Source organism: Coturnix japonica, chromosome 9 (genome assembly GCF_054131305.1).
Source record: "Coturnix japonica strain WE chromosome 9, WE-NBRP24, whole genome shotgun sequence".
NCBI classification, from domain to species: domain Eukaryota; kingdom Metazoa; phylum Chordata; class Aves; order Galliformes; family Phasianidae; genus Coturnix; species Coturnix japonica.
In genome coordinates this window covers 1,161,075-1,184,056 of record NC_140671.1, presented here as the reverse complement: position 1 = coordinate 1,184,056, position 22,982 = coordinate 1,161,075, and the positions used below count along the sequence as shown (strand labels likewise).

Sequence of the window (22,982 nt, the reverse complement as noted above, 5' to 3'; positions counted from 1 at the left end):
AGGGCAGATGCTGTCAGCTGAGTTTATTGCAGTGGGTTACCGAAATACCCCGATGGACAGGTAGCTGCGCGTGGTCTGTCTTACCCTAATGGCTTTCAGTTGTCTTTTGTCAGAGCCAAAATAAATAAAGCAGCCTTCCCCTTTTAGGGCAAAGCCTTGTGGGATCCTGAACAAGACAATTCCTATTATGGTCTGAGGGAGCTCGCTTGCAGAGCAGTGGCAGGACAGCTCTGCTGGCTGTCAGTCAGTCACCTCTTCCCTTCAGATCCATCAACATGCAGGTTCTTATGGAGCCGTGTCCATGCACACCCACCTGCCCAAGGCCCAGTGCGGCCCCTCCCGCCCCTCAGGCCGCGCAGCCCCGCCCAGCCCGGCCCGGAGGCGGCCCGGCCGAGCAGGCCGCACCCCTTCCCCGCGCTGCCGGAAGGGTCCGTCCGGTAAAGCCGCCCCCTGTGCGCTGGGCCCGGCGGTAGTGTGCGCTCTGCCGGCTCCTTTGGGTCACCCAGCTCCCACCCAGCTCCCACCGAGCAGCGCCGGGCCCAAGGGGCGGGTCTGTTGTGGGTCTATTGCGGGTCTATTGTGGGTCTGTTGTGGGTCTATTGCGGGTCTATTGTGGGTCTGTGCGGCTCTCCCTGCGGAGGAGGCGGCGGCCGCCGGTGGGGAGGGAGAAGCGCGTTGCACCGCCTGCCCCGCCCGCCACTTCCCGGCGGAGCCAGCGCCACGTCTCGGGCTGCAGCCGGGCGGACACAGGTCTGAGCGGGTCCGGCCGGGTCGGGGCCGGGGATCGGGGCGGCGGGGGCTGCCAGGGCCGGGCCGGGCTCGGGGGGTCGCGGGGCGACGCGCGGTCTGAGGGGCTTCAAGGCGCCGCGCTCCGGGACGGGCCGTGCCGCCCTCCGTGCTCGGAACAGAGCGGGCAGGTTTGAGCGGGGTCACAGCCGGCTGCTCTCGGTGTGTCTGTGTGCGGTACGAGGGGATATGCAGAAGGGCCTGGGGGCCATCGGCCTGTCGGTGTTTGGGGAGGGTCGCACCCCGAGTACGGAGCGCTGCCCTACGTACAGCTGCTTCCTGAGGGTTCCCCACCGCAGCTTGTGCGGCTGTATTCTGGAGATGGGGACGCGGTGTTGCTTACAGTGTGTGTGTATTAATGCACCAGGTGTAGGCCTGGCTTAAGTCCTTTCAGCCACCCAGAATCGGCAGTTCTGCTGTTTTGCTGATTATAACACGATTTTGGCTGTCAGCGTCTGTTGGAGCATTTTGACAGCTGCAGTGAGTGCCTGCAATGGCTGTTATCAGATGGTATCAGTAGTCCAGGTCTGTGTGCAGGTGGGAGCTGGGTGCAGCTCATGGGATTTGCATCCTGTGTTTAGGAATCCCCTCCTGGCAGCCCAAGGCTCTGGGCCGTGCCCTGTGCTGCTGTGCTGACTCTGGCCAGGCACTGCACTGTGTGCTGCTCCTTCTGTGGGCAAGTAAACAGCAGTGATGTCATTTGTATAAAATAGCCCCAGTTCCCTCCTGTGTTGTGACCAGAGGGTTTGGAGCAGGATGGCAGTAGGTCCTTGGAATGAAATACGTTATGAAAGTCCAGACCGTGACTCACAGAGCAGAATGCAGCGCTGAGTGCTGCCTGGCCTGTGAAAGCGAACATGGAAGAAATGTTACCATTAAGGAGTACAATGATCTTAAATCAGTCCTCTTGCTGAATGGTGTCTTGTTGCCTTATTGCGCCGGTCTATTAATGCAACTGAAAAATAGAAGGTGACAAAAATGGCGTTAAATAGATCGTTTCCTATTTAGAGAAGTTAGATGGTTGTATTGTATTGTCACTGTCCCTTCTTCTGGGTCTGTCTGGTGGGCAATCTGTGAGCGCTGCTTGCTTTTTAACTGCTATTTTCAAACTACTTTTGTTTGTAGAGAATGCAGCTCCTTGCTGGTCACAGCTTTGGCTGGAAGCTGTTTTCATGATCTGGAATCATCAGCTGCCTGCTGCTCACCAACAGCTGAAAGCCTCAGAACTGTGCCCCCACGTAACATCTTGATGCTGTTGTTGCTAATGGAGAGAAACCGGACTTGTTAGTTTGCTTGGCAGCAAGTTTAGAAGAAATACTTTCCTGCGATCTGGATCGTTTTTACCATGGAATCGTCGTCCGTGCAGCAGGATGTTCTGTTGGACAACAGGAGCAGCAATGGGGCTCCTGGCAGCTCTCAAGAACATGGGGATTGTGATGCCAAGTCAGCTTTGAGTGCTGCAGGAGATGAAGCAAACAGTAAGTTATTTCATGTGAACTGCATCGTTTCCAAGTCTCACAAGGCTTCCCTGCTGCTTTTATTGTTTGGGTGCTGCTGAAGGACATCTTTGTCCTTGAGGTCAGGGATTTCTTGTGTAGCGCTATGTAGAAAGTTTAGTGAAGGCCGTGACTCCGCACATGAGAAATATCTTCAGGCCCTTGTCATGCTGGGTTTTAGGAAGTCTCCAAATCAACAGTTTCTCTACCCACGTGTCACTGAACTTTCTTTGTAAAAATCTTTTCACTGTGTTGATGTTCCCATGTCTGCACTACGATAACGAGGGACAAGTGGATATGAAAGGGGTCTGTGTGTTGCAGCTGTGTGCACACACTAAAGCATACAGAGTGCTTATGTAAAAGGAACTTTCTGTTGGTACAGAGGGGATCGTGTGACAGAGCTGTCAGTCTTTGTCCCTCCTCTGGTATCGCAGACTTGTCGCCTTGTCACGGGCAGGAAGGTGGAGTCCTAAGACTTTATGTGCTCTTATCGTTCTGCCCTTTATCAGAGTGGCAGTGTAGCTGTGTGCTGATTCATTCATCTTTTATGAAGCCAGAGATCACACTTTCCTGCCTTCTCCTGTCTTGGACATCATCCAAACAGTCAAATTGTGGCTTGTAAATTGGTAATGTTTGACTCCAGTGTTTTCAATTAAATTCCATGTCTTCCCACACTGTTCTGACCGTGGTTGTATTGGCACCATTGCCATTAAATCATGGGGAGCTGCTATGTTTGGTGTGTGATTTGTGTGAAGTTTTGAAGGTATTTTATGATTGCATTTGAGCTCCTGCTTGAAGGCACTGTGTTCAAGCAAATCAGAGGTATGTTGTTTTTTTAAGTGAAGAAATATGTCGTTATGACACTGCGTTTTCCACTTACTGTCTTAGCAATTCCTGTATTCTTGCCCACAGGCAGTAGCATTGGTGTTGTGTGTGGTTGGGGCTGTAATGATACATGGAGTGGTTTACGGCGTAGCTCAGTGAAACTTTCTTTTCCAGCCACCAGTGTTAACCTCAGCGAAGTGCCAAAGGAAGAGGGAAGTCTGGAGCTAAACAGCAAAGCGGACGCCTGCCAGAATGGGCCAGAGTCGCTCTTCCCTGACTCTCCCATCTCTTTTGATCCCACCAGCAGTCCTCAGGGTCAAGAGTCATCCCCAGGTGTGCCTGGTTTCCATGACAGCCTAAGGAAGTCTCAGGGAACTAGTGCTGAGGGCGTAGCTCTTAGAAAAGAAGCTTTGCAGTCTCTCAAACTAAGCCTTCCCATGCAAGAAACAGAATTGTGTAAGCATCTGTTTATGATAGTGCCCCTGCTTTCCATTGCTGCATAAAGCTTTTTTCTCTGAGCCTGACTGTGGAAACCTCTACTATCATTTCAGCTTGGACTAAATGCCGTTTTTGCAGTAAGCTTTGAACTAAAATTCATTTTCTGTCAGTGTACCACCCCCTGCTGCAGCTAAAGCACATGCCTTAACATTTAGAACTTGTTCTCACGCTGGAGGGGATCTGTGCTTTCTGGGATTGAAGCTGTTCTGATCTTCCTGCCTGATTATGGGGAGTAACAGCAACAAAACAACAACAAAAAAGCAGGTCGTTTTGAGCTAAGTAACGAAGAGGAGAAGGGAGGAGCCTTTACTGTGAGGAATCTAATGCTGCATAACTTTTGTGGAATGTTTTTTAAAAGCATTCCTACTGGACAGGCAATGTGAGTTAGCAGAGCAAGAGGATATATCTGTTGAATAGTCTTTCTCAGACCTTTAAGGAATGAGTAGTCTGTGTGGGTCTGTCTTAGCTATTCAATTTCAGTACTGCCCAAAGCGTAGAACAGGTGAGCAACACTTGCTGTAGGATCTTTCTCTTTTCATATGTACTCAGAGGAACTACAGCACTTGGAAACTGGACAAACTGAAATACATGATCATTATCAATGCTTACACAAGGGTATATTAGAAGATAATGTTTTGGGGTGCATGCTGTTGGGCTTTCCTTGCATTCCTTGCTTAAGCATGAAGCATGTTGCTGGTGATAGAAGGGGCTGCTTTCCTTTTGCATCAGATTTGCCTCTGTTGCAGTTTTCCTTTTTTAACTGTAAAGTTACCCTTCACTTACAGGCTCAGTAGAGTCTTCCCTTCCATTGGAGAATGAAGAACAAATACGACTTCAAGCAAGAAGACGGCTAGAAGAGCAGCTCAGACAGTACAGGGTGAAGAGACATCAAGAAAGAGTGAGTAGCACACAGCAGGTCTTGTAGCTTCAGTAGTTGTTGGTTGGCTTGGAGACTTCATTCTCTCTGTGCTTGACTTCCAGAACCCTAAACTTAAGAAAACTTTAATAGTTATTTCAAGTTTTATTTATTTAATTTTCTTTATTTTTTTTTTCCCCCTCTATTTTTCTGCCAGTTTCAGCTGGGACATAGTTGGTTTTTCCTTCACAGTGCCTGGTACGATGCAGTGTTTTGGCTTTAGTGAAAAGCCATGTTGATAACATGCCGATGTTTCTAGTTGCTGCTGGGCAGTGCAGCACGGAGCCAAGGCCATTTGAGTTTCTCACGCTGCTGCCCCAGTGAGGGGGGCTGAGGGGCACCAGGAGTTGGGAGGGGGCGGAACAAGGACAGCTGAGCTAACCCAGCCAAAGGGATGTTCCACGCCATGGGGCACTATGGCAAAGCAAAAGCATGAGAAGGGAAGGGAGCTGGCAGGGCAGGCAGCTTCTGCGTGGGCACTGACTGGGGGTCGATCAGCAGGTGCTGAGCAATTGCTTGCACATCGTTTTGTGTACGTATGTATTTATATTATATATCTGTTATCCTATTTTCCTCTTCGTTTTTGCATCTTAGTAGTTTTTATGACCCACGCGTTCTACTTTGTTTTGGTTTTCCTTCAGTTCTTTCCCCCATCCCACTGGGGAAGCACAGTGGTGCTCAGCCACCTGCCAGCTTCAGCCACAACAATCTTTCTGTTCATTTTTAGATTCTACCTTGACCATGTTCATCCTGAGTCTTGATAGTATTTAATATTTAATGTGAAAGTTCAGAGCTTTATATAAAGTTCTACAACAAAATAAATCCTTGACTCTAGTTCAAGTGTAACATTCTGGAATTTACTGGAGTCTCTTGGTTTCTTTTAGTCTAATCAGTCTACATCCAAGAGCCGGCCCTCCAGCACTCTAGATCCTGAGCTGATGTTAAATCCAGAGATCTTACCAAGGGCGAGCACTGTGGCAATGACGAAAGAATACTCCTTTTTGCGGACCAGTGTCCCCAGGGGGCCGAAACTGGGAAGCTTGGGACTTCCAGCATCTTCAAAAGAGAGAAAAAGTTCAAAGTCTTCAAAGTCCAGTAAGATCCGGTCCTTGGCTGACTACAGAACTGAAGATTCAGGCTCGGGAAGTTCTGCAGGGAATCTTGCGGCTACTGATTTACCTGGTGGGACTTTGAAGCAAAGCAGAAGTGGTCCAGCATCAGTTGTTTCTGAGATTAGTCTGCCTTTTGACGCAGACGATCGAATTGACAATTCCTCCTTGGCAGGAGATAGCATTTCAGAGATTGATGGAAGCGAAGCTGGGATGAGGCTGGATGGAAATGAAAGCGACAGCTCTACCTACAGCAGCGTATCAGGAAAAGGGCTGTATAGCAATTTACCAAATTCAGAAGGCAAACAGGGAATTCCATATACAATAAATGGTCAGAAGATACATCCCGATGCGATAGGGCAATTTCCTTCCATCGGTGAAGTGCTGCAGGCTGCAGCAGTGGAGCACCAAGCCCAGGAGCGAGAATTTAATGGGGAAATACAGAGCCGGAGAGACAGTATTTCTAGCAGGTAAGAGAGACTGATATACTGTCAGATGGTTACCAAGCATTACACTTTTTTAGAATAGGTGGTCTATTGCTCTTCTGCTAACATTGGGTGAAACTTCTATTCATCACGATCAAATCAGCTTTTAACTTAGAGATTCTAAACTGAAAGATCACCAAGTACCTTCTGGCTAAATGTGTTCTAGAGAAGTGTAGTTTTGGCATTGCTTCCATCTGTATTTGCTTGTGGAGCATTTATTCATAGAGCCCCTGATGTGGCATTGGCCTTTAAGGCCTGAAAGTGTTGATGTAACTGACTCAAGCAGTGATGTGTATTGTGATCATTTATGTGATCTTTCAGACCTTGAGTCACTATGTAATGCTAAGAGTCCTGCCCTTAATACTCTCACTTCAGCCCTTCAGTCTAACAAGCTTTTGTGTGTGTGATAGGTGTTAAACCGATTGTAGGCAAGCAAGTGGATGACTGCTGAAGCCCTTAGTGGTGCAGTTACTTGTGTGGTTTTGATTTGTGTTTTTTTTAATCACTTGTCTGCAAATGCAGTGGTTGAAATATTGTATGTGTAGTAGTTTAGAGATGACCTCTTCCTTCTTCCCTCTCCTGCTTTGGAGTAACATGAAGTTCCCTGAGACATTAGAGTAAAATCAATTGTCACCAATTGCCTCATCATGGGCTTAATTCTCGCAGTAATGAGAGAGATCTTGTCAGCTTTTCTCTGGATTCCTCAGCTGTACATGGTGGAAGGAGAATAAGGAAACCCTTCTGCCAAATACCTTTTCCTCCTTCTTTTGCACTTCCTGTTGTTACTTTGCACTTCTGTGAAAACAACACCTGAGTGGGTACCACAATAAACTCTGGTTGCTGCAAAAGTAGGAAGCTAACATGTAAAACTTCAGTGTGAATGTAGTTACTTTTTCTTTATTTGGTAGCAAATTTGTTCTGCTCTTTTCTGGATCCTTTGAAGTTGGAATGTGTGTTGCTAGGTCACATGGGAAGCGTATTATCTTATGGACTCTGAATACCTCTTACTTTTGCAGTGCTTTTGTTTGGCTGGGTGAGTGCAGTTTTCTAACCCTTTAACTGTGTATGTGATGTCTCTGTCTGCAGTGTATCTATGGAAAGCTCTGTCGCAGGAACTCATGACGAAATGTTGCAGGTGCTAAAGGAGAAGATGAGACTTGAAGGACAACTGGAGGCACTTTCAGTAGAAGCTAATCAGGTAGAAAATGAATTTCTGTATTTAGCAAATTGTGTTAAATGTGTTAATTAATTTTCAAGGGTTTCTGACTCTTATGGAGGCGTGTTTTGTAAAAGCATTGTTGAACTACTTACATTACAAGGATGCTTAGGGACACAAAGTCAGTAAAGCTGTTGCAAGGTTTAAAAAAAAAGGAAAAAAGCAGCTTAGAGGTGATAAATACGGAGTTGTGCTGGTGATTGTATTGCTATACTTTCAGTTTGTATTGGCTAATGGTATGACGTTCGTAATGCAAAACGTTCTTACTTAAAGTATGTAAACAAATATTAGAAATGGCTACTGGCCTGTAACAGAAACACTGTGTGGTTTATATGTGCTGTCCTGTGTATTTTCTTTGAAAATTTGGCAGGTGAGGTGTCACTTCAAGAAACGATTTTTAGAAGAAAGTGGTCTTTGCCTTAGCAAAGCCGTTTTGCTGCGTATCTTCTGTAGTCAGCCATGAGTGTATTTTCTGTTAAGACCTTTGTCTTTTATTTTTGGGACTCATTCAGGCTCTGAAAGAGAAGGCTGAGCTACAGGCCCAACTTGCAGCTTTGAACATGAAGCTTCAGGCGCAGGTGGAGCACAGCCAAAGCAGCCAACAGAAGCAGGAATCACTGAGCTCTGAAGTGGCCACATTAAAGCAGTCTTGCTGGGATCTGGAACGAGCAATGGCTGACCTGCAAAACACCTTGGAAGCAAAGAATGCTAGTTTGGCTTCTTCAAATAATGACCTGCAGCTAGCAGAGGAGCAGTACCAAAGACTCATGCTGAAAGTTGAAGATATGCAAAAAAGTGTTCTCACCAGAGACAGCACAGGTGGGCTGATGTAAATTGTGGTCTCTGCTGCTGGACAATGGACTGGTGGCTTTTAGCAAAGTGTACAGATATCAATGTGTAATGATGAACCTCCATATCAGGGAACCTGATCTTCAATTTTATTTTTTAATTATTTCATATCTCTGTCTCTTAAAAAACTTAAAAATTACTCGTTTGCTTTAATTTTGTTCTGATTGTGGCCCTAATTATTTTGATTCTAGAATTTCTGCTCACTTGGAATAGCCAGTCTTTGTGTAATGAAGTGCAAATGTTTTTGGTCAAGTAAATAAGCTGTGAATACAGCAATAAGCACTGAAAATGTGTGCATGAAAACTGAGTGATGGCATATGATAATCCATCTTCTTTCTTTCCCTTTTTCTAGTTCATGATCTGCGACAGCAGTTAGCTTCCTTACAGAACCAACTTCAGAAAGTGCAGCTGGAACGGACCACGCTGACCAATAAGCTGAAAGCATCTGAAACTGAAATCACTTCTCTCCAAAATGTGCGACAGTGGTACCAGCAGCAGCTGGTTCTCGCCCAGGAGGCTCGAGTCAGGCTGCAGAGCGAGATGGCTAATATACAGGTAGTGCTGTTTGCTTGCACATGTAACCGAGAATGTTGGTTTTTCAGTTTTATCAAGGGGATGTTGTTTATGAACTCTGATAAGGGAGCTGCTCCCTGTACACTTCAGGTGGAGAGTAGAGTCAGGGAGCTTGTTTGGTTTTCATCAGGGTGTGTTAGGTCATGTTATTACTGAAACACAGATATAACCAGAACATTTGTCTAATGTGTGTGAAGAACTGTCGTGCCATGTAAGTAATAGTTGAGATGAGGCACAGGCAGATTGTGTAGTTTCTTTGTTTTTCCTTTTTTTTTTTTTTTCCTTTCCCTTAGAACTATGACATCTGTTGGCAGAATTTTGACTTGTCTTTCTAACCTGTGTGGTTTTTTTTCCCCTTCCCTTCAGGCTGGGCAGATGACCCAAGCAGGTGTGTTGGAACATCTCAAACTAGAGAATGTGGCATTGTCTCAGCAGCTGACTGAAACCCAGCACAGATCTATTAAAGAAAAGGAACGTATTGCGGCACAGCTACAGAATATTGAGGTAAGGTTGTAGATGGTCTTTGTGATTTATGCGCTGTTGAACTTGTGTATTTAGGTTCTGCAGATGTTGAAATTGGTGTTGCCAATAGTAATTGTGTCAATGACAGGGAGTTTTATTTCATGGAGTAGCTACAGCATCTCATGAATCTTCTGGTTCAGGATTTTCTATACTGCTTAATTATAGTACTTGAAAGGTTCTTTTTATTTACATCTTGTTTTGCCGATTTAGAAAGTATGCAAAGTTATTTAAGAGGAATCCAGATTGTCACAAGTATGCAAGATGCTCACTGTTTTTTTCTGATATGAGACAAGAGCCCCTACCAGTTGAAATTACAGATGCTGACTCCATGCTTTCTTCTGTGCAGGCTGACATGTTGGACCAAGAAGCTGCCTTCATGCAGATCCAAGAGGCTAAAACCATGGTGGAAGAAGACTTGCAGAGAAAACTAGAGGAGTTTGAGGATGAGAAAGAACAGCTTCAGAAAATGGCTGATTCTGCAGCAACATTGGAGCAAGAGCTGGATCAGGTAGGCTGTTAGACAACTTCCCAAAGATCGCAAAGGAAAGTTTGTCATTCTGGTTATTGCTTTAGCCTGTAAGAGTACACTTGCTGCATAAAGCAGTCATGAGCAGAGCGAACTTAAGTAACAGCCTGGGAACAGCGGTATAGGAGTAGAGGGAGTGACCTCAAGTTCCACCAGGGGAAATTTGGGTTGGATATTAGGAAAAATTTCTTCTCAGAGACTGGTCAGGTGCTGGAATGGGCTGCCCTGGGAGTGGTGGAGTCACCGTCCCTGGAGGTGTTCAAGAAAAGCGTAGCTGCGGTACTGAGGGATGTTTAGTGAGGAAATATTGGTGTAGGTGGATGGTTGGACAGGATGATGTGGAAAGGCCTTTTCTAACCCTAGAAGCTCAATGGTAGTTACAGTACAGTACAGTTTTGATACTATTGGAGTGCGTTTTCAAATGCAACGTTCGTTTTGTATGAACTTAATCTCAAAATGCTTTTCTCAGGTCAAACTGACTTTGCATCAGAGAGATTTGCAGCTTGAATCCTTACAGCAAGAGCACCTAGAACTAATGAAACAATTCACCGTGACCCAAGAGACATTGCATACCAAAGAACAGACCCTGGATGACCTGCAAACTCAGTATGATGAGCTGAAAGCCAGATTGGAAGAGTTCCAAAGTGACGCTACTTCTAAAGATGACATGATACAGTATTTGCAAAATGAGAAGATTGTCTTGGAAGTAGCTCTGCAGACAGCAAAAGCAAACCAAGAGCAACTTGATGAAGGAACAAAACGCCTTGGAGAAGATACAGAAGTAACATCAGAAATCTTGGATCAATTGAGGCAAGAAATGGCAATCAAGTCAAGCCAGGTAATAAATCCCTAAAAGTGTTGTATTAAAAATAGCTGTTGCAGTTAAGTACTGCCACAGGCTCATGATGTAGCCAGTTGTGTGGCAGGAGGTTTGTATAGGCAGGTTCATATATGTCTGTGGTTTCAACATTCAGCTAATTGAGAATGTTTTAATAATTTTGTTATATTTCTATGTCGGAAGACTGATACTTTATATTTTGCTACATCATTAGAATGTTTACAGTTTCATACTTCTTGGTATCTCTATGAATTTATACATTTTCTTGATAGGAAATGGGAAGCTGAAGTTAATTGATCTGTTTGCATCTTTCTAAAATATAACAGTTTTAAAAATAGAAATAATTTTGAGTTCAGATCACGTGCATTCGGAAGTAACTTTCTCATGTGCTCTTTTTCTTTGACACAACAACCCAAACATGGCCCACAGGCAGTAATTTAGTCAAAGGCTCAAACTGAGCATTAGTCTTGCTAGAGTACAGCTGGGCTAGGTTTGGATATTGCTGTATACCAGCCGAGGCTTTCTTCTAGGCACTGAGCTGGTTAACAAGGTTAAGCCTAATGCATGTCCTTACTCTTTTTGGGGCTGCTTTTAAAGTATTGTGACCCTTCCTTTCACATCTTAGCGTCATAGTCATGTAAGTTCTCTATCTTCTATGGCATCCAAGTTCCGCATGAAAGCTCCATGAAGATCTTGCTTATTGAATACAGCTTATGATAAGTTCCTGGCAATCTATAGAGGTTTCTTTTGTAGACAACAATAGAACTTGGTTTTTGTTCTGGCAGGTGGAAAATCTGCAACAGGAAAATGGCAGCCTTAAAAAACAGGTTCAGAAAGTGAAGGAGCAGTTCCTACAGCAGAAGGTAAGCAAAAGCAAGCTATTTCAGATAAATAGGAACAAAGAACAGATTTTTACAGTCTAAGTACTTCTAAGGGCTTTTATGGGGAAACTGGAATCCATTTTCTGTGCCAAATACAAACTGGGTTTTAATGAACTGCTGATATTTCTTGATTATTTGACACCCAAGTGTGCGTAAGTCTTTGAACTTGCATGAATGTGTTACAGAAGATGACATTAGTTTGTATTGTTTAAAATCTCCCCCACAAAACTGGAATAACATCAGTAAATACTTCACAGTGAATTACAACTTCATAGATTAATTTAGAGTTACAGGGATGATCTTTTCCTCTTGAACTCTTGTGAACAAGGTGATGGTGGAAGCTTATCGGAGAGATGCAAGTTCTAAGGACCAGCTAATTAGTGAACTGAAAGCTACAAAGAAGCGTCTAGACTCAGAAATGAAAGAGTTAAAACGAGAACTACTGCATATTCAAGTAGAAAAACAGTCACTTGAATCGGAACATTCAAAACTACAGAAGGAAGTGACTGAGGTTCACCAGCAGATGGTGGAAATAGAAGATCGTCTTCAGTCAGTGCAGAAAGAACGAGATGAAATGGAAACACGCCTACAGGTATGGGAGCTCTTAAGCTTTGGACGTAGAGGGAGATGTGTTGTTATTCCCATTAGTTCTGGCCACAAACAGAGTGGCAACCTGTAAGTTAAGGTTCTTGATTACCTACTTAATGCTGTGTATGCATATGCCTTCCACAAATCAGTCATTAATATCTCCTGTAAGTCAGTAGGGAGGAACATGCTACAGGAGTGGCAGAGAAGTGACATGGAAGCAGTTAACCTTGTCCTAAAGTGGGCGCTGTCTGAGAGTGAAGACCAGAACAGAGCTCTGTGCATGTGTGTTTTGATGGCAGCCATAGAGGAATTCATTTAAAAAGAAATAGAGAGGAGTTGGAAAGAAGACAGAGAACCTTGGAATAGCTGTTTTGGTTTTTTTTTCCTACAGTTTCTATTTAGGGTTGGAAATGATTTTGAAACTTCACATCTATTTCCTTGTAATCCAACATAAAATGTGTATTTTTTTCTCCTTCCCCATCAAGACTCTGCAGTTTGATAAGGAGCAAATGGCATCTCTTGCTGAGGCAAATCAGACATTAAAACTGCAAGTAGAACAAATGCAAGAAGAAGCAAAGAAGTAAGTCTGTCCTTTTAGTGCAGACAAAAGAGTTATAATGTTTGTGGTTGTGAACACCTTTCTAGCAGTCAGACTTTTCCTATTCCTTTGTTTTATTTGGGAAATAACATCCATGGCAAAATGCTGATTGAGTGCTAAGCAGGAGTTGCAGCTTCTCTGACTCACTTGTGGTTTTTAACCAAAGATGTATGCCATGCAGCATGTATATTGTGTTAACATCGTGTAACATGTTAACTGGAGTTAATCCTAGTTTTCCTTCAGTGTCTCATATTCCTGACTGGCTAAAATGATGGCTCTAATGAGAAGTTTGGGTTTGGTTTTATTTTTTTTACTGGTAATCATAGAAAAAAAAAACATTTTACAATACATAACATAATCACCACACCAAAGATCTCAGATTGGATGAGACATTAAATTGGATTCTTACTCTAAATTCAGTGTATATTACGTACTTCAGTATGAAGATTCTGGTAAAGACTTCTTAATTGCTCTCAGAAGTCTTAGTCACTACCTTGCAAGGAGCCAAAATCATCATACCTTAGGAACCTGACGGCTGTTTCTGAGATGAGTGGCTTGGGGCGAGGGGAGAGAAGTGGGCATTGTTTGCCTTGACTACAGCAAGGCATTTGGTACTGTCCTCTGTGGGATCCTTACAGCTCAGCTGGTAGCCATAAGTGGACTATCAGTAGATTTTATTTAATTGTTTATCTCTTTGTTTGAGCCATGTTAAAAAATAATCCTTTGGCAGTGTTTTTGGGCAGCTTTTGTCTTAACCTTGTTTTGTTTTTGCTTTCACGCTAGGGCCATTACTGAGCAGAAGCAGAAAATGAAGCGTCTAGGGTCAGATCTGACAAGTGCTCAGAAAGAGATGAAAGCAAAGCATAAAGCCTATGAGAATGCAGTCAGCATTCTGAGTCGGCGCCTGCAGGAATCCCTCACTGCAAAGGAGTCTGCTGAAGCAGAGCTGAGCAAGCTAAAAGCACAAATCACTGATGGTGGAAGCAACCAGATTGCTCAAGTATATGGATGTCTTTAACATTGTTAATACAAAGATAGCACTGTTACACTGTCAAATGTGTCAGAATATTATTTTACACTGAGGTGGTAAAAATACTTGTAATATAAAGCTAGATAAGAACCACAGTATGAACATCCTAAATCCTTGGAGTTTCCTTAAGTACATTTGAGAGAGATGATTTGGCAAGCTTTGTTTTTTTGATATTTCCCCTGTATTTTTCTGATTATCGATTGCAACCCAAGGGTTTTTTTTTTCCTTTTTTTTTTTTTTTTTTTCCTTAAAGCTTGAAGTGTTACCAAAATAGTAAAGCTCTGAGCAAGCCCTTTAAATTGAGCTCCAGCAGCTCATTTAATGTTTGATAGAGGAATGATCTTTTTAACAAAACAATTGCCTCTGCAGGTGAACAGTGCAATAATCTGGCTTGTACCTTTGTCTTTAGGAAAGGATTCGAGCCCTGGAGACAGAGTTGCAAGCTGTTAGAAGCAGTAAGTTGATGCTGGAAAAAGAGTTGCAAGAAGTGATTTCACTTACCAGCCAGGAGCTTGAGGAATACAGAGAGAAAGTGCTGGAACTTGAGGATGAGGTGATTGTACTGCCGCTTTCCCATCTGTCGTGTAATTCAGGCAAAGTACCTGGAGGAAAAGAGAAGATTTAGTGTCATAACTTAATTGCAATAGTACAGAAAATCTGAACCTTATGTAGGAGATACTGTGTTGGTGGCACTTGCCAGTTGTGCTGCCCTATTCTGTCTCTTCCTGGTTTTATGAATCATTTTAGCATAGAGGAAAAGAAAAGGGTAGTTCCTTTACTAGTTACCAGCTGTGTGAGGTCACAAGATAGTGGTTGTGTATGAATCACTGTCTTTTGGGAGTCGTGGATGCTCAGTGGGTTTTGAAGCACAGAGTGGCAATGGTCAGGCCAAAAAAAAATCAACTGCTTCTTTTCAGCATCTTAGCAGTATTCAGAGATTCAGCTACCCAGTGAGCATCTTAGTCTTCCAAAATTCTACTATGTAACTGTGCCTACTTCGAAATGTATATTAAAGAAGCAACACCCTGTGAAAGCAGATAAACTTAATGACTTTTTTTTTTTTTGAGGTAGTAATCTGGAACTGTTGGCTAATTTGGGGTTTTTCTTTGACTGTAGCTTCAGGAATCCCGAGGGTTCAGGAGGAAGATAAAACGTTTAGAAGAAATTAACAAGAAGTTGGCCCTTGAACTGGAACATGAACGTGGGAAGCTCACAGGCCTTAGTCAGTCTAATGCTGCTTTGCGAGAGCACAACAATGTTCTAGAAACAGCATTAGCAAAAAGAGAAGCAGATTTGGTCCAGCTGAATCTACAGGTATTTGACTTTTGGTATAATATCTTAAGAAAAGAACTGGCTGGTGTTTCTGATAACAAGACACAGAGGTTGTTACTTGTATGATGGAAGTCTGGCACGTTTTCTTCAGCTCCAGATCTCCTGTGTGTTGCATAACGGCAGTAACATATGAGACTCAACAACAGATGAGAAGTGAGATCTGGCACTAGGCAGAGCAGCTGGGGGGAGGTGGAAAAAATCATGTAGAAAAAATTGCAGTACTGAAAGTCTGACTCATTTAAGGTTGGATCGTGCAGGCTGTGTCACATAAGGATTCACTGAGATGAATCCTTATGGTTAAGGTTAAGCTGGTTTGTATGCCAACAGTGATGTATTCCTGGGATATAAGCAAATGGGAATGCTGACAAAGAATTGTGTGTAACAAGGTACCGTTTGACCTGAACAGCAGAGAGAAGCTTTGCAGTCACTGCATTGGCTGGTGTTTACATTTACCAACCTGTCTGATCTTCCAGTGAGTCTGGACAAAATGTGCATTTGTTTTTCGATGTGATGCAGGTTCAGGCAGTCCTAAAGCGGAAGGAGGAAGAGGACCAGCAAATGCAACAACTTATTCAAGCTTTACAGGCTTCCTTGGAGAAAGAAAAGTCAAAAGTTAAGGACCTTAAGGAGCAGGTAATAAGTCATCTTTCATTCACTTAAAAGGTGATTTAAAAGTGTTTGGAAAGTGGCTTCACAGAAAGCTTATGTTGTGCAGTACTGTGCCATCTGTAGGATCACTGTTGTGATGGCCGATAGCTGAAAGATTGATTTATGTCTTTTCTGTTATGCCCTGTTTGTTAGCCATGTTCTCTGACTACCGAGAAGATTCCATTGTAACTTCCAATGTGTGGAGCAAATCCTGAAGTGTGAGGATACTTCATCAAAAAATTTGCATTGAAAAAACAGTCGTGCAGACAGGGTTCTTACTTATGTACCTATTTACCACTAGTGTTAATAAGGATGACAATACTAATGGTGTTTTGTAAACAAAAATAATAAGTATTAGTTTTGTTCTGCACTCTTTTGGCCTACATCCCTGTATGATCCTCCTACTGTGACAGAGCGAAGAAAAATGGCATCTTTTTTCTTCTTGCAGGTAGCAGCAGCCAAAGCAGATGCAGCACACAACCGCCGGCATTACAGAGCTGCTGCCCTTGAGCTCAATGAGATCAAGAAAGAGCTACATGCCAAAGAACTGCTTGTCCAAGCCCTTCAGGCTGAAGTGGACAAACTGCAGTAAGTGTGCTGTAGTAAATGCCAAAGTTCTGAGAGTATGGGAAATGAAAGAGGCATTCTGAAAAACATCTGTTAGTGAAATCTGATTTCACTGCTCTGGCAAGGATTATGTTGAAATGTGCCCTAGCTGAGCTTGATCATAAAATGTATGGCGGGATGCTGGGCATGTATGTGCATGTCTCTGTCTCCTAGTGATTCAATTCGATTTGCAGTGAGCTGTATATAGGTTTCACCAGCCTTTTTTTTTTCTTTTTTTTTTCCCCACACTTTCAACCTGGATTTCAACTCTTGCTGTGATATGTTGGCAAAGACTTCAAAGCTATGAGCTGGTGCCGTTCACTGTCATGTCATTTATGATTACATAGCTAATGCAATGAAGCACTTGAGCAGGGTGAGTAACTGCTGTGTGTGTTTGTGTTAATTCTGCTGTGCAGGGCAGAGGATGAGAAGCATTCCCAGGACGTATCACAGTTTCAGCAAGAGCTGGCAGAAGCTCGATCTCAGCTTCAACTTCTGCAGAAAAAGCTGGATGACAAGCTTAGTGAACAGCCTTTAGTAAGCCAGGAGGTAAAAGCTGCATGTTTACTGTGTTTGTTCTTATTTATGGTGTGTTATGTGATTTCTTTTATATTTCGTTCAGCAATTTTTAATAGCTTGGTGTAAGGGAAACTGTTGATCACAGCCTCAACCTCTGATTAACCATCTGAGGCAAGCGATGAGTCAGATGTGGGAACACAGGTGAAGGTAATTCAGCTGTGCTCCTGGAAGGGGTGGAGCTTGGCTGACCTTAAAGAGATGCTTAAGGTAGCATCTCTTTCTGGAGATTGCTCCTTTGTGGGGTTTTTGTGGTGAGCCTCAACACTGCTGAGCATCCATCTTGACTGAAGGCCTCGGTATTGGTGAGTCTCTTCTTAGATACCCTCTGGCTATTCATTAACACTGTAATTACAACTATACTTGTATTATTCCAGCTATACACTTGGTTTAGGAGGTTTTCTTAGAGATAGGAAGGATTCCTGAGGCACAGCTAAGAATGCTTTAGATTTTGTGATTCGATGGATATGTACAGAATGCTAAAGGTACCTTCTTTCTGTTAGGTGGAAGACCTCAAGTGGGAAGTAGAACAAAAAGAAAGAGAAATTGAAACACTTAAGCAGCAGTTGGATATGAGTGAGCAGCGCAGCCATAAGGAACTGGAAGGGATGCAAGCTGTCCTGCAGGCATGTAATCTAACAAGTGGTGATTCTGATGGGTAACTGGTATTGGTGCAGAGGGATAACTAAAAAAGTGTTTTGTAGTCTAAAATCATAGTTGCGCTGATGATTTGAATAGATGTGAATTCATTTAAAATATATGCCTTGTTTTTCACCTTTTCTTCTTAATTTCACTGGGCTGTTAGCTTCTTATTTTATTAGACAAAATAAATTATTGACTTTCTTATTTCTGGGTTTCTGCTGGGGTTAATTAGTTTCATATAGCACTGTTATGTTTTGCTACTTTTTCTAGTTCCCCCTGGAAACTGAAAAAAGGTGCTGAAGGCATCACTTGGCTGGAATTCTATACTTTTTTCATGTATCACATTGATTTTCTTACCTTCCTGTTTAGAATATCAAGACTGAGTTGGAAATGGTGAGAGAAGATCTGTCGGTGACTCAGAAGGATAAGTTTATGCTGCAGGCTAAAGTGAGTGAACTGAAGAACAGCATGAAGTCACTGCTGCAGCAGAACCAGCAACTGAAGATGGACCTGAAGCATGGCAAGATGAAGAAGGTATTTGAGCAGAAGGAATAGGTAGTAGTGCCATTGGATTACAGTACTGGGAAATGGATGAAATGGATTAATTTATTTCTGACTGTTCTTTTTTTTTCCTTTAACCAGAGGAAAGGAGAGAACAATTCTTCGAACCCTGTGACTCCAGTGAAGATTCCGGATTGCCCGGTGCCTGCTGCCTTGCTGGAAGAGCTGTTAAAACCATCGACAGCTGTGAGCAAGGAGCCTTTAAAAAATCTGAACAGCTGTCTGCGGCAATTGAAGTATGACCTGTTTTTAAGACTGTATTCAATACAGTCTTCAATTCTTTTTTTAAGTTTCCAGGAAACCAGCAGCCAACTAAGGAGGGGGAGGAAATAGTCAAATGAATTATTTTCCTTATTGGGTCTGTATTTAGGACAGTAGTGCACTCTGTTGTCTTAAGCGTTTGCTTATATGGCAGTGGAATAATGAAAGAACAAGTAGACAAAATGTTTGTCCTAAATTTCTTAGTACACAAATAGATATATTGCAGAACAAACCAGAACAGCTATTTTTCTATTGCTCTTGTTAGTAGAGAAACTGGTGCTTGTTTCTTCTCTCTGTCAGCAGGGCTGTTTGTGATAGAAGCTTGAGTGATGAATTAATGAATCCCTACAGATGAAATTTTATTCTGCCAAGAGTATGTTTTTGTCTGCCCTCACAAGGATGTACACAGAGCTCTGAGGAGGAAAGCTGCAACCTCAGGAATATGAGGGTTTGGGCTTAGTGTGAGAACTGAGCTACTGAGACCACCTTAGCTGATGTTTCTGGGGGGTGATCCTGCAATATCTATGCAGTGAAGCTGTATTACCAGGCTCATCTTTTTTATAAAGCTGGTGTCTGAATGAGTCACACTGTTTGTTTATTTTTCTCCAATGCTTTCCTCACTTCCACCTCCCACGTTGTCTTCAATATCTGCAAGGGAACTGTCTGTCAGGCTGCAGATGCTGAGTGCCTTTCCTGAGGAAATGGTGCTGCATTTTGCTTGGCCACAAGTATGTGCAGCAAAGGAGCTGCTGCATTGCTGGCACTTACTTTTGCATTAAGCATATTCTATTTGTTTTTCTCTTAGAGTAAAGATTGTTTCTAAGTTTTGTTTAAACTTCTTCTTACTGTATGCAGCTATAGCTTAGATAACGTTGAAGTAGGTATCAGAAATCAGGAAATTAATTCAGTTTCTTTCATTTGATCGTTATCTTTCTACTTGTTAACATTTGCTCTTTTTTTGTTCCCAAAACTTTCACAAGGCAAGAAATGGACAGTCTTCAGCGTCAGATGGAGGAACACACCATTACAGTGCATGAATCAATGTCTTCATGGACTCAGATTGAGGAGCAGCTAATGGACTTTACCTCCACTAGTCCTGCAACTGCTTCAGACCAGCAGGAGCGTCCTGCTTTGGCTGAGAAGAAACAGAATTGCGATGTTAACAGCAAGGAAGCTTTGACACTATAACCTCCTCAGCAGTCGTCTTTCTTCCTATTGCTTTAAGTGTGTAAACAAATCTTTATCAGAAGTATTTATTTATTTCATTTTTAAAATGGTCTTCAGAATTTTGCTTTTGCCTGTAGAATTCAAGGGCACAGTTTTGAGAAGCTGGTATAATAGTAAGTGCAGAATGTGCTGTTCTAAGGGTTTGTTTGAAACCTTACTTTAATGAAACTTTACTGTAATAATTCTACCATACTGGGGATGGCCGAGTGAGAGGTCTGGCTTGTTTGGGTTTGAAGGCTTACACTGAGCCCCAGAAGAGCTTCTGCTTCCAGGTCTGCATTTGTTTAATCTGGGTACGTTTGTTAGCAGATGGTGGTTGGTTACGCTTCATCTGTTTTTTGTTCTGTTTGGCTCTTTTTCCTTTGGGTTGGGGGTCAGATTGTTGTTTTTTTTCTCCCCCTGTGGGCTGTGTCCAGAGCACAGAAAACAGAAGTCCTGCTCATGTTCAGCTGCAGGCAGTGGTTGAAAAATGGTTACTCCTACTTAGTTGTTTGGAAGGAAGATGTTCTATAATCTCTTATTCTTTAAATTTGAGATTACAGGTGTCCGTATTTAGAAGTGAAAGAAAGAAGGAAGAATTTGAAGCCCTTTCTAGTCATGAAGATGACAGAACATTGGCAGTGTTGCCTGGGATGTTTTCTTAAGTGTCTCAGTTTCTCTCTTGCAGTTGCAGGCCAGTAGGGAGCTTTGCTTCACTGCACAAACACTTCTTGCACCTTTTTAGTTCGAGTTTTGAAGTAGACATCCTTGATTAAAGGTATGCTTGTAATATATATTTATATATATACATATATATATATATATATATATATAAAAGAAAAAAATCACGATTTTCTGACAGTTTTAATATGCATATATACTGTAAGTCAAGGCTGACATGAGGCTGGTTCTTTTGTTGTTGTCTGTTACTCTCATTGTTATATTATTACATTTTAAGTTTGCTGGGTTTTGACATGCTGTCAGATGGCTTAGGGAAGTTATCCCCCAAAGCCAGAGCTTTTAGATATATAATTATTTTACTTTAAAAGACAGAATTATAATGCCTATAAAATTATTATTTTGATTATCTTCTCCAACACACTTAACCCCCTCCCTCCCCTTTGTATCCTCTATTATAAGGTGTCCACTGTGAGTGGAAGTGGCACTATGGCGCCTTAGCTAAGTTATTATTAAAGCAGTCCTTCTCCTTTGGCCCCATGGGCCTGCGTGGCTCAGAGTGCAGTGGTAAACCCCTCATTTGAAAACTGCTGCAGAGGTAATGATTCATGTAGATTGCTAAGGCACAGATCAGAATATACAGGATGTTCTGCGGGAAGAGTGAGTGGCAACTTGTGCCAGCATGGCTTTGTCTTTGAAACAGAACACAGGTCAATTGTATTCACCGTAGGCTGGTATGAAAAATGATCTTAACTTGTGTTTTGTGGAGTCAGAGTCACGCAATGCTGAAAGTCAAGCTTTTTAAGTTAGCAAAGGGAGAAATGCCTTAGGGTCACGTTAGGTTCCCGACATGCAGAATTACTGACGAATTTAAAGAAAAGCCAGAAGCTTTACTGACTGGCTTAAACATGTTAATGTCTGCAAACCACTGCAGTCCACTTTGCAGAGTCAATGGTACTGATAATCTCGCTGCTGTGATGTTCTTGAAGTTGCCTGTATATTAAGCTCTAAGAAAACAATATGCAGTGTTGTTAAATAACAAAATCAAAACTACATAACAAATAATACGTTCAGTACAGAAAGTCATCCAATGTTGAGGATTTTAAATAAAATAACACTTGTGCAGGGTTAATGTTGGTGTTCATTTTGGTAAATACGTTGCATACAGTTAATCCATTATGTTTGAATCTCTGAAGTTTGCCAACAGTTGCATAGATAAAGCTTTTATCTGATCTCAAAGAAGCCAGAATTGTTAGAAACCTTTGTAGGTCTTAAGAATGTCTGCTCTCCTTTTTGTATCAGTGCTGCGTTCTGGTTTTGGTACAGCCTGTGCTAAAGCACCGTGCTCCTTATGGAGACAGCTGAGTTGGTGCAGTCAAGTAGTTGTAGGTGCGTATTTTTCTTTCTAAAGATGAAGGAGCTCTTGTGAAATTCCGAGATGAGATTTCTGCATTGACTGAACACGCTCTCTGCAGAGGCTCTCATCTCTTGCTGTGTGGGCAGTGAACAAAGTAGTTACTGGAATGAGAAGTGAGTCCCCTCTGGATGTCTGAGAGCTGCCAGGTGTGTCAGAAGAGCATCAGTGCCTTGCTGGTATCACTGGGCTTCAGAAACTGGACAATATGATCTCAAACATTTTTTTTTCCCTTTCTTGCTCTTTGAGGAGAAGGTATTTTCCTTGTCTGTCTGTCAGCAGTTGTTACCCACTGAACAAGGCTTCTTGATGAAGTTGCTGTAAAGTGCGAATGTTTCCCAGGTGTTGAAAGCTGTTAAAGGCTGTACTGTTGTGTACTGTTGGTTTCCAAATGCTGTTGGGTTTTTTGGAGGCTCTGGAAAAACTGCATTAAACCAACAACCAAACAGCCCGTTAGTTCCTGCCTGTGACGTTGCTGAACATTGTGATGTTCCATTCTGTCGTCTTCCAGATGTCTTGGAATTACTTGTACACTGTACAGGGGCCAGCTGAGCCCTGCATCCGCTCATGCAATAGAGGATCTGATTCCATGCCGGTCAGTCAGGCAACATCCTATCTGAAATGTATGGCATCGCCACAGGTATGAAGAGCAGAGTATTACCCAGAATGGAAGTTGGACTGCTGGTGTTCTCATGGGTTACCTTTAATGGGTTACTTTTACCTCCTTAGGGGAGTGAAATGCAGCAGCACAAGTGTGGTTGTGACACCAGGGGTGCACTGGGTGCACAGTGCTGTCAGTACCAAGTGAACTCGGGGCTGATGTGCTCGCTACTGGTGGTGCACAGCTTGTGTGTGTTCCAATAACTCCACCAGGTGAAGTGTGAGCACTTTGCATGTCACCTGCTGCCACCGGAGCCTTTATTACAATACAATATCAGTCCAAATTACAGATGCTCATTAGCCATCAGTCTGATCCCACTGGTTTCCCACTGCTGCGTAACACTCTAGCCCAATTTCCAGTACCTGTGCACAGTACAGGTACTGGGGGAGATGGAGGTGTTGAGTGTTGTAAAAGCAGCGTTATGTTCAATACGTGATGCTCGTTGATGTAACATCTGCGTAGGCCGGGTGTGTAAAGGTGGGAGCTGGTAATTTGTGTTGTGAGGGGACAACCTGGGGATGGAGGAGTGATGCTCTGTACGGCTGTGTACGATCACACAAAGCATGTTGGTTACAAAATGATGTGCATAGGGATTCCTTGAAAAGTTTTGTGCAATAAACTATTTTTGGTAAAGGGCTCCGTGCTCTTTTTATTTACAAAA

At 42.9% G+C, this 22,982-nt stretch overlaps 1 protein-coding gene across 4 annotated transcripts; it reads left to right on the top strand.

Annotated features, from left to right (window-relative positions):
• Positions 1 to 403: 403 nt before the first annotated feature.
• On the top strand, positions 404 to 22,957 carry GOLGA3 (golgin A3). Of its 4 annotated transcripts, none has more exons than XM_085555485.1 (24): positions 404 to 550; positions 1,912 to 2,264; positions 3,282 to 3,440; positions 4,391 to 4,503; positions 5,406 to 6,100; positions 7,202 to 7,313; positions 7,844 to 8,150; positions 8,533 to 8,735; positions 9,120 to 9,257; positions 9,622 to 9,783; positions 10,271 to 10,639; positions 11,425 to 11,502; positions 11,849 to 12,112; positions 12,594 to 12,688; positions 13,490 to 13,706; positions 14,146 to 14,289; positions 14,853 to 15,050; positions 15,585 to 15,701; positions 16,165 to 16,304; positions 16,739 to 16,871; positions 17,402 to 17,524; positions 17,910 to 18,074; positions 18,183 to 18,337; positions 19,343 to 22,957. In XM_085555485.1, the coding sequence occupies exons 2-24, from the start codon at positions 2,132 to 2,134 to the stop codon at positions 19,548 to 19,550; spliced, it is 4,428 nt and encodes a 1,475-aa protein (XP_085411611.1). In that variant the 5' UTR covers positions 404 to 550; positions 1,912 to 2,131; the 3' UTR covers positions 19,551 to 22,957. The 4 variants fall into 4 exon arrangements, with proteins under 4 accessions (XP_085411611.1, XP_085411609.1, XP_015733061.2 ...); XM_085555483.1 differs by having other exon boundaries at positions 3,282 to 3,563; XM_015877575.3 differs by having other exon boundaries at positions 411 to 750; positions 3,282 to 3,563.
• Positions 22,958 to 22,982: the final 25 nt, after the last annotated feature.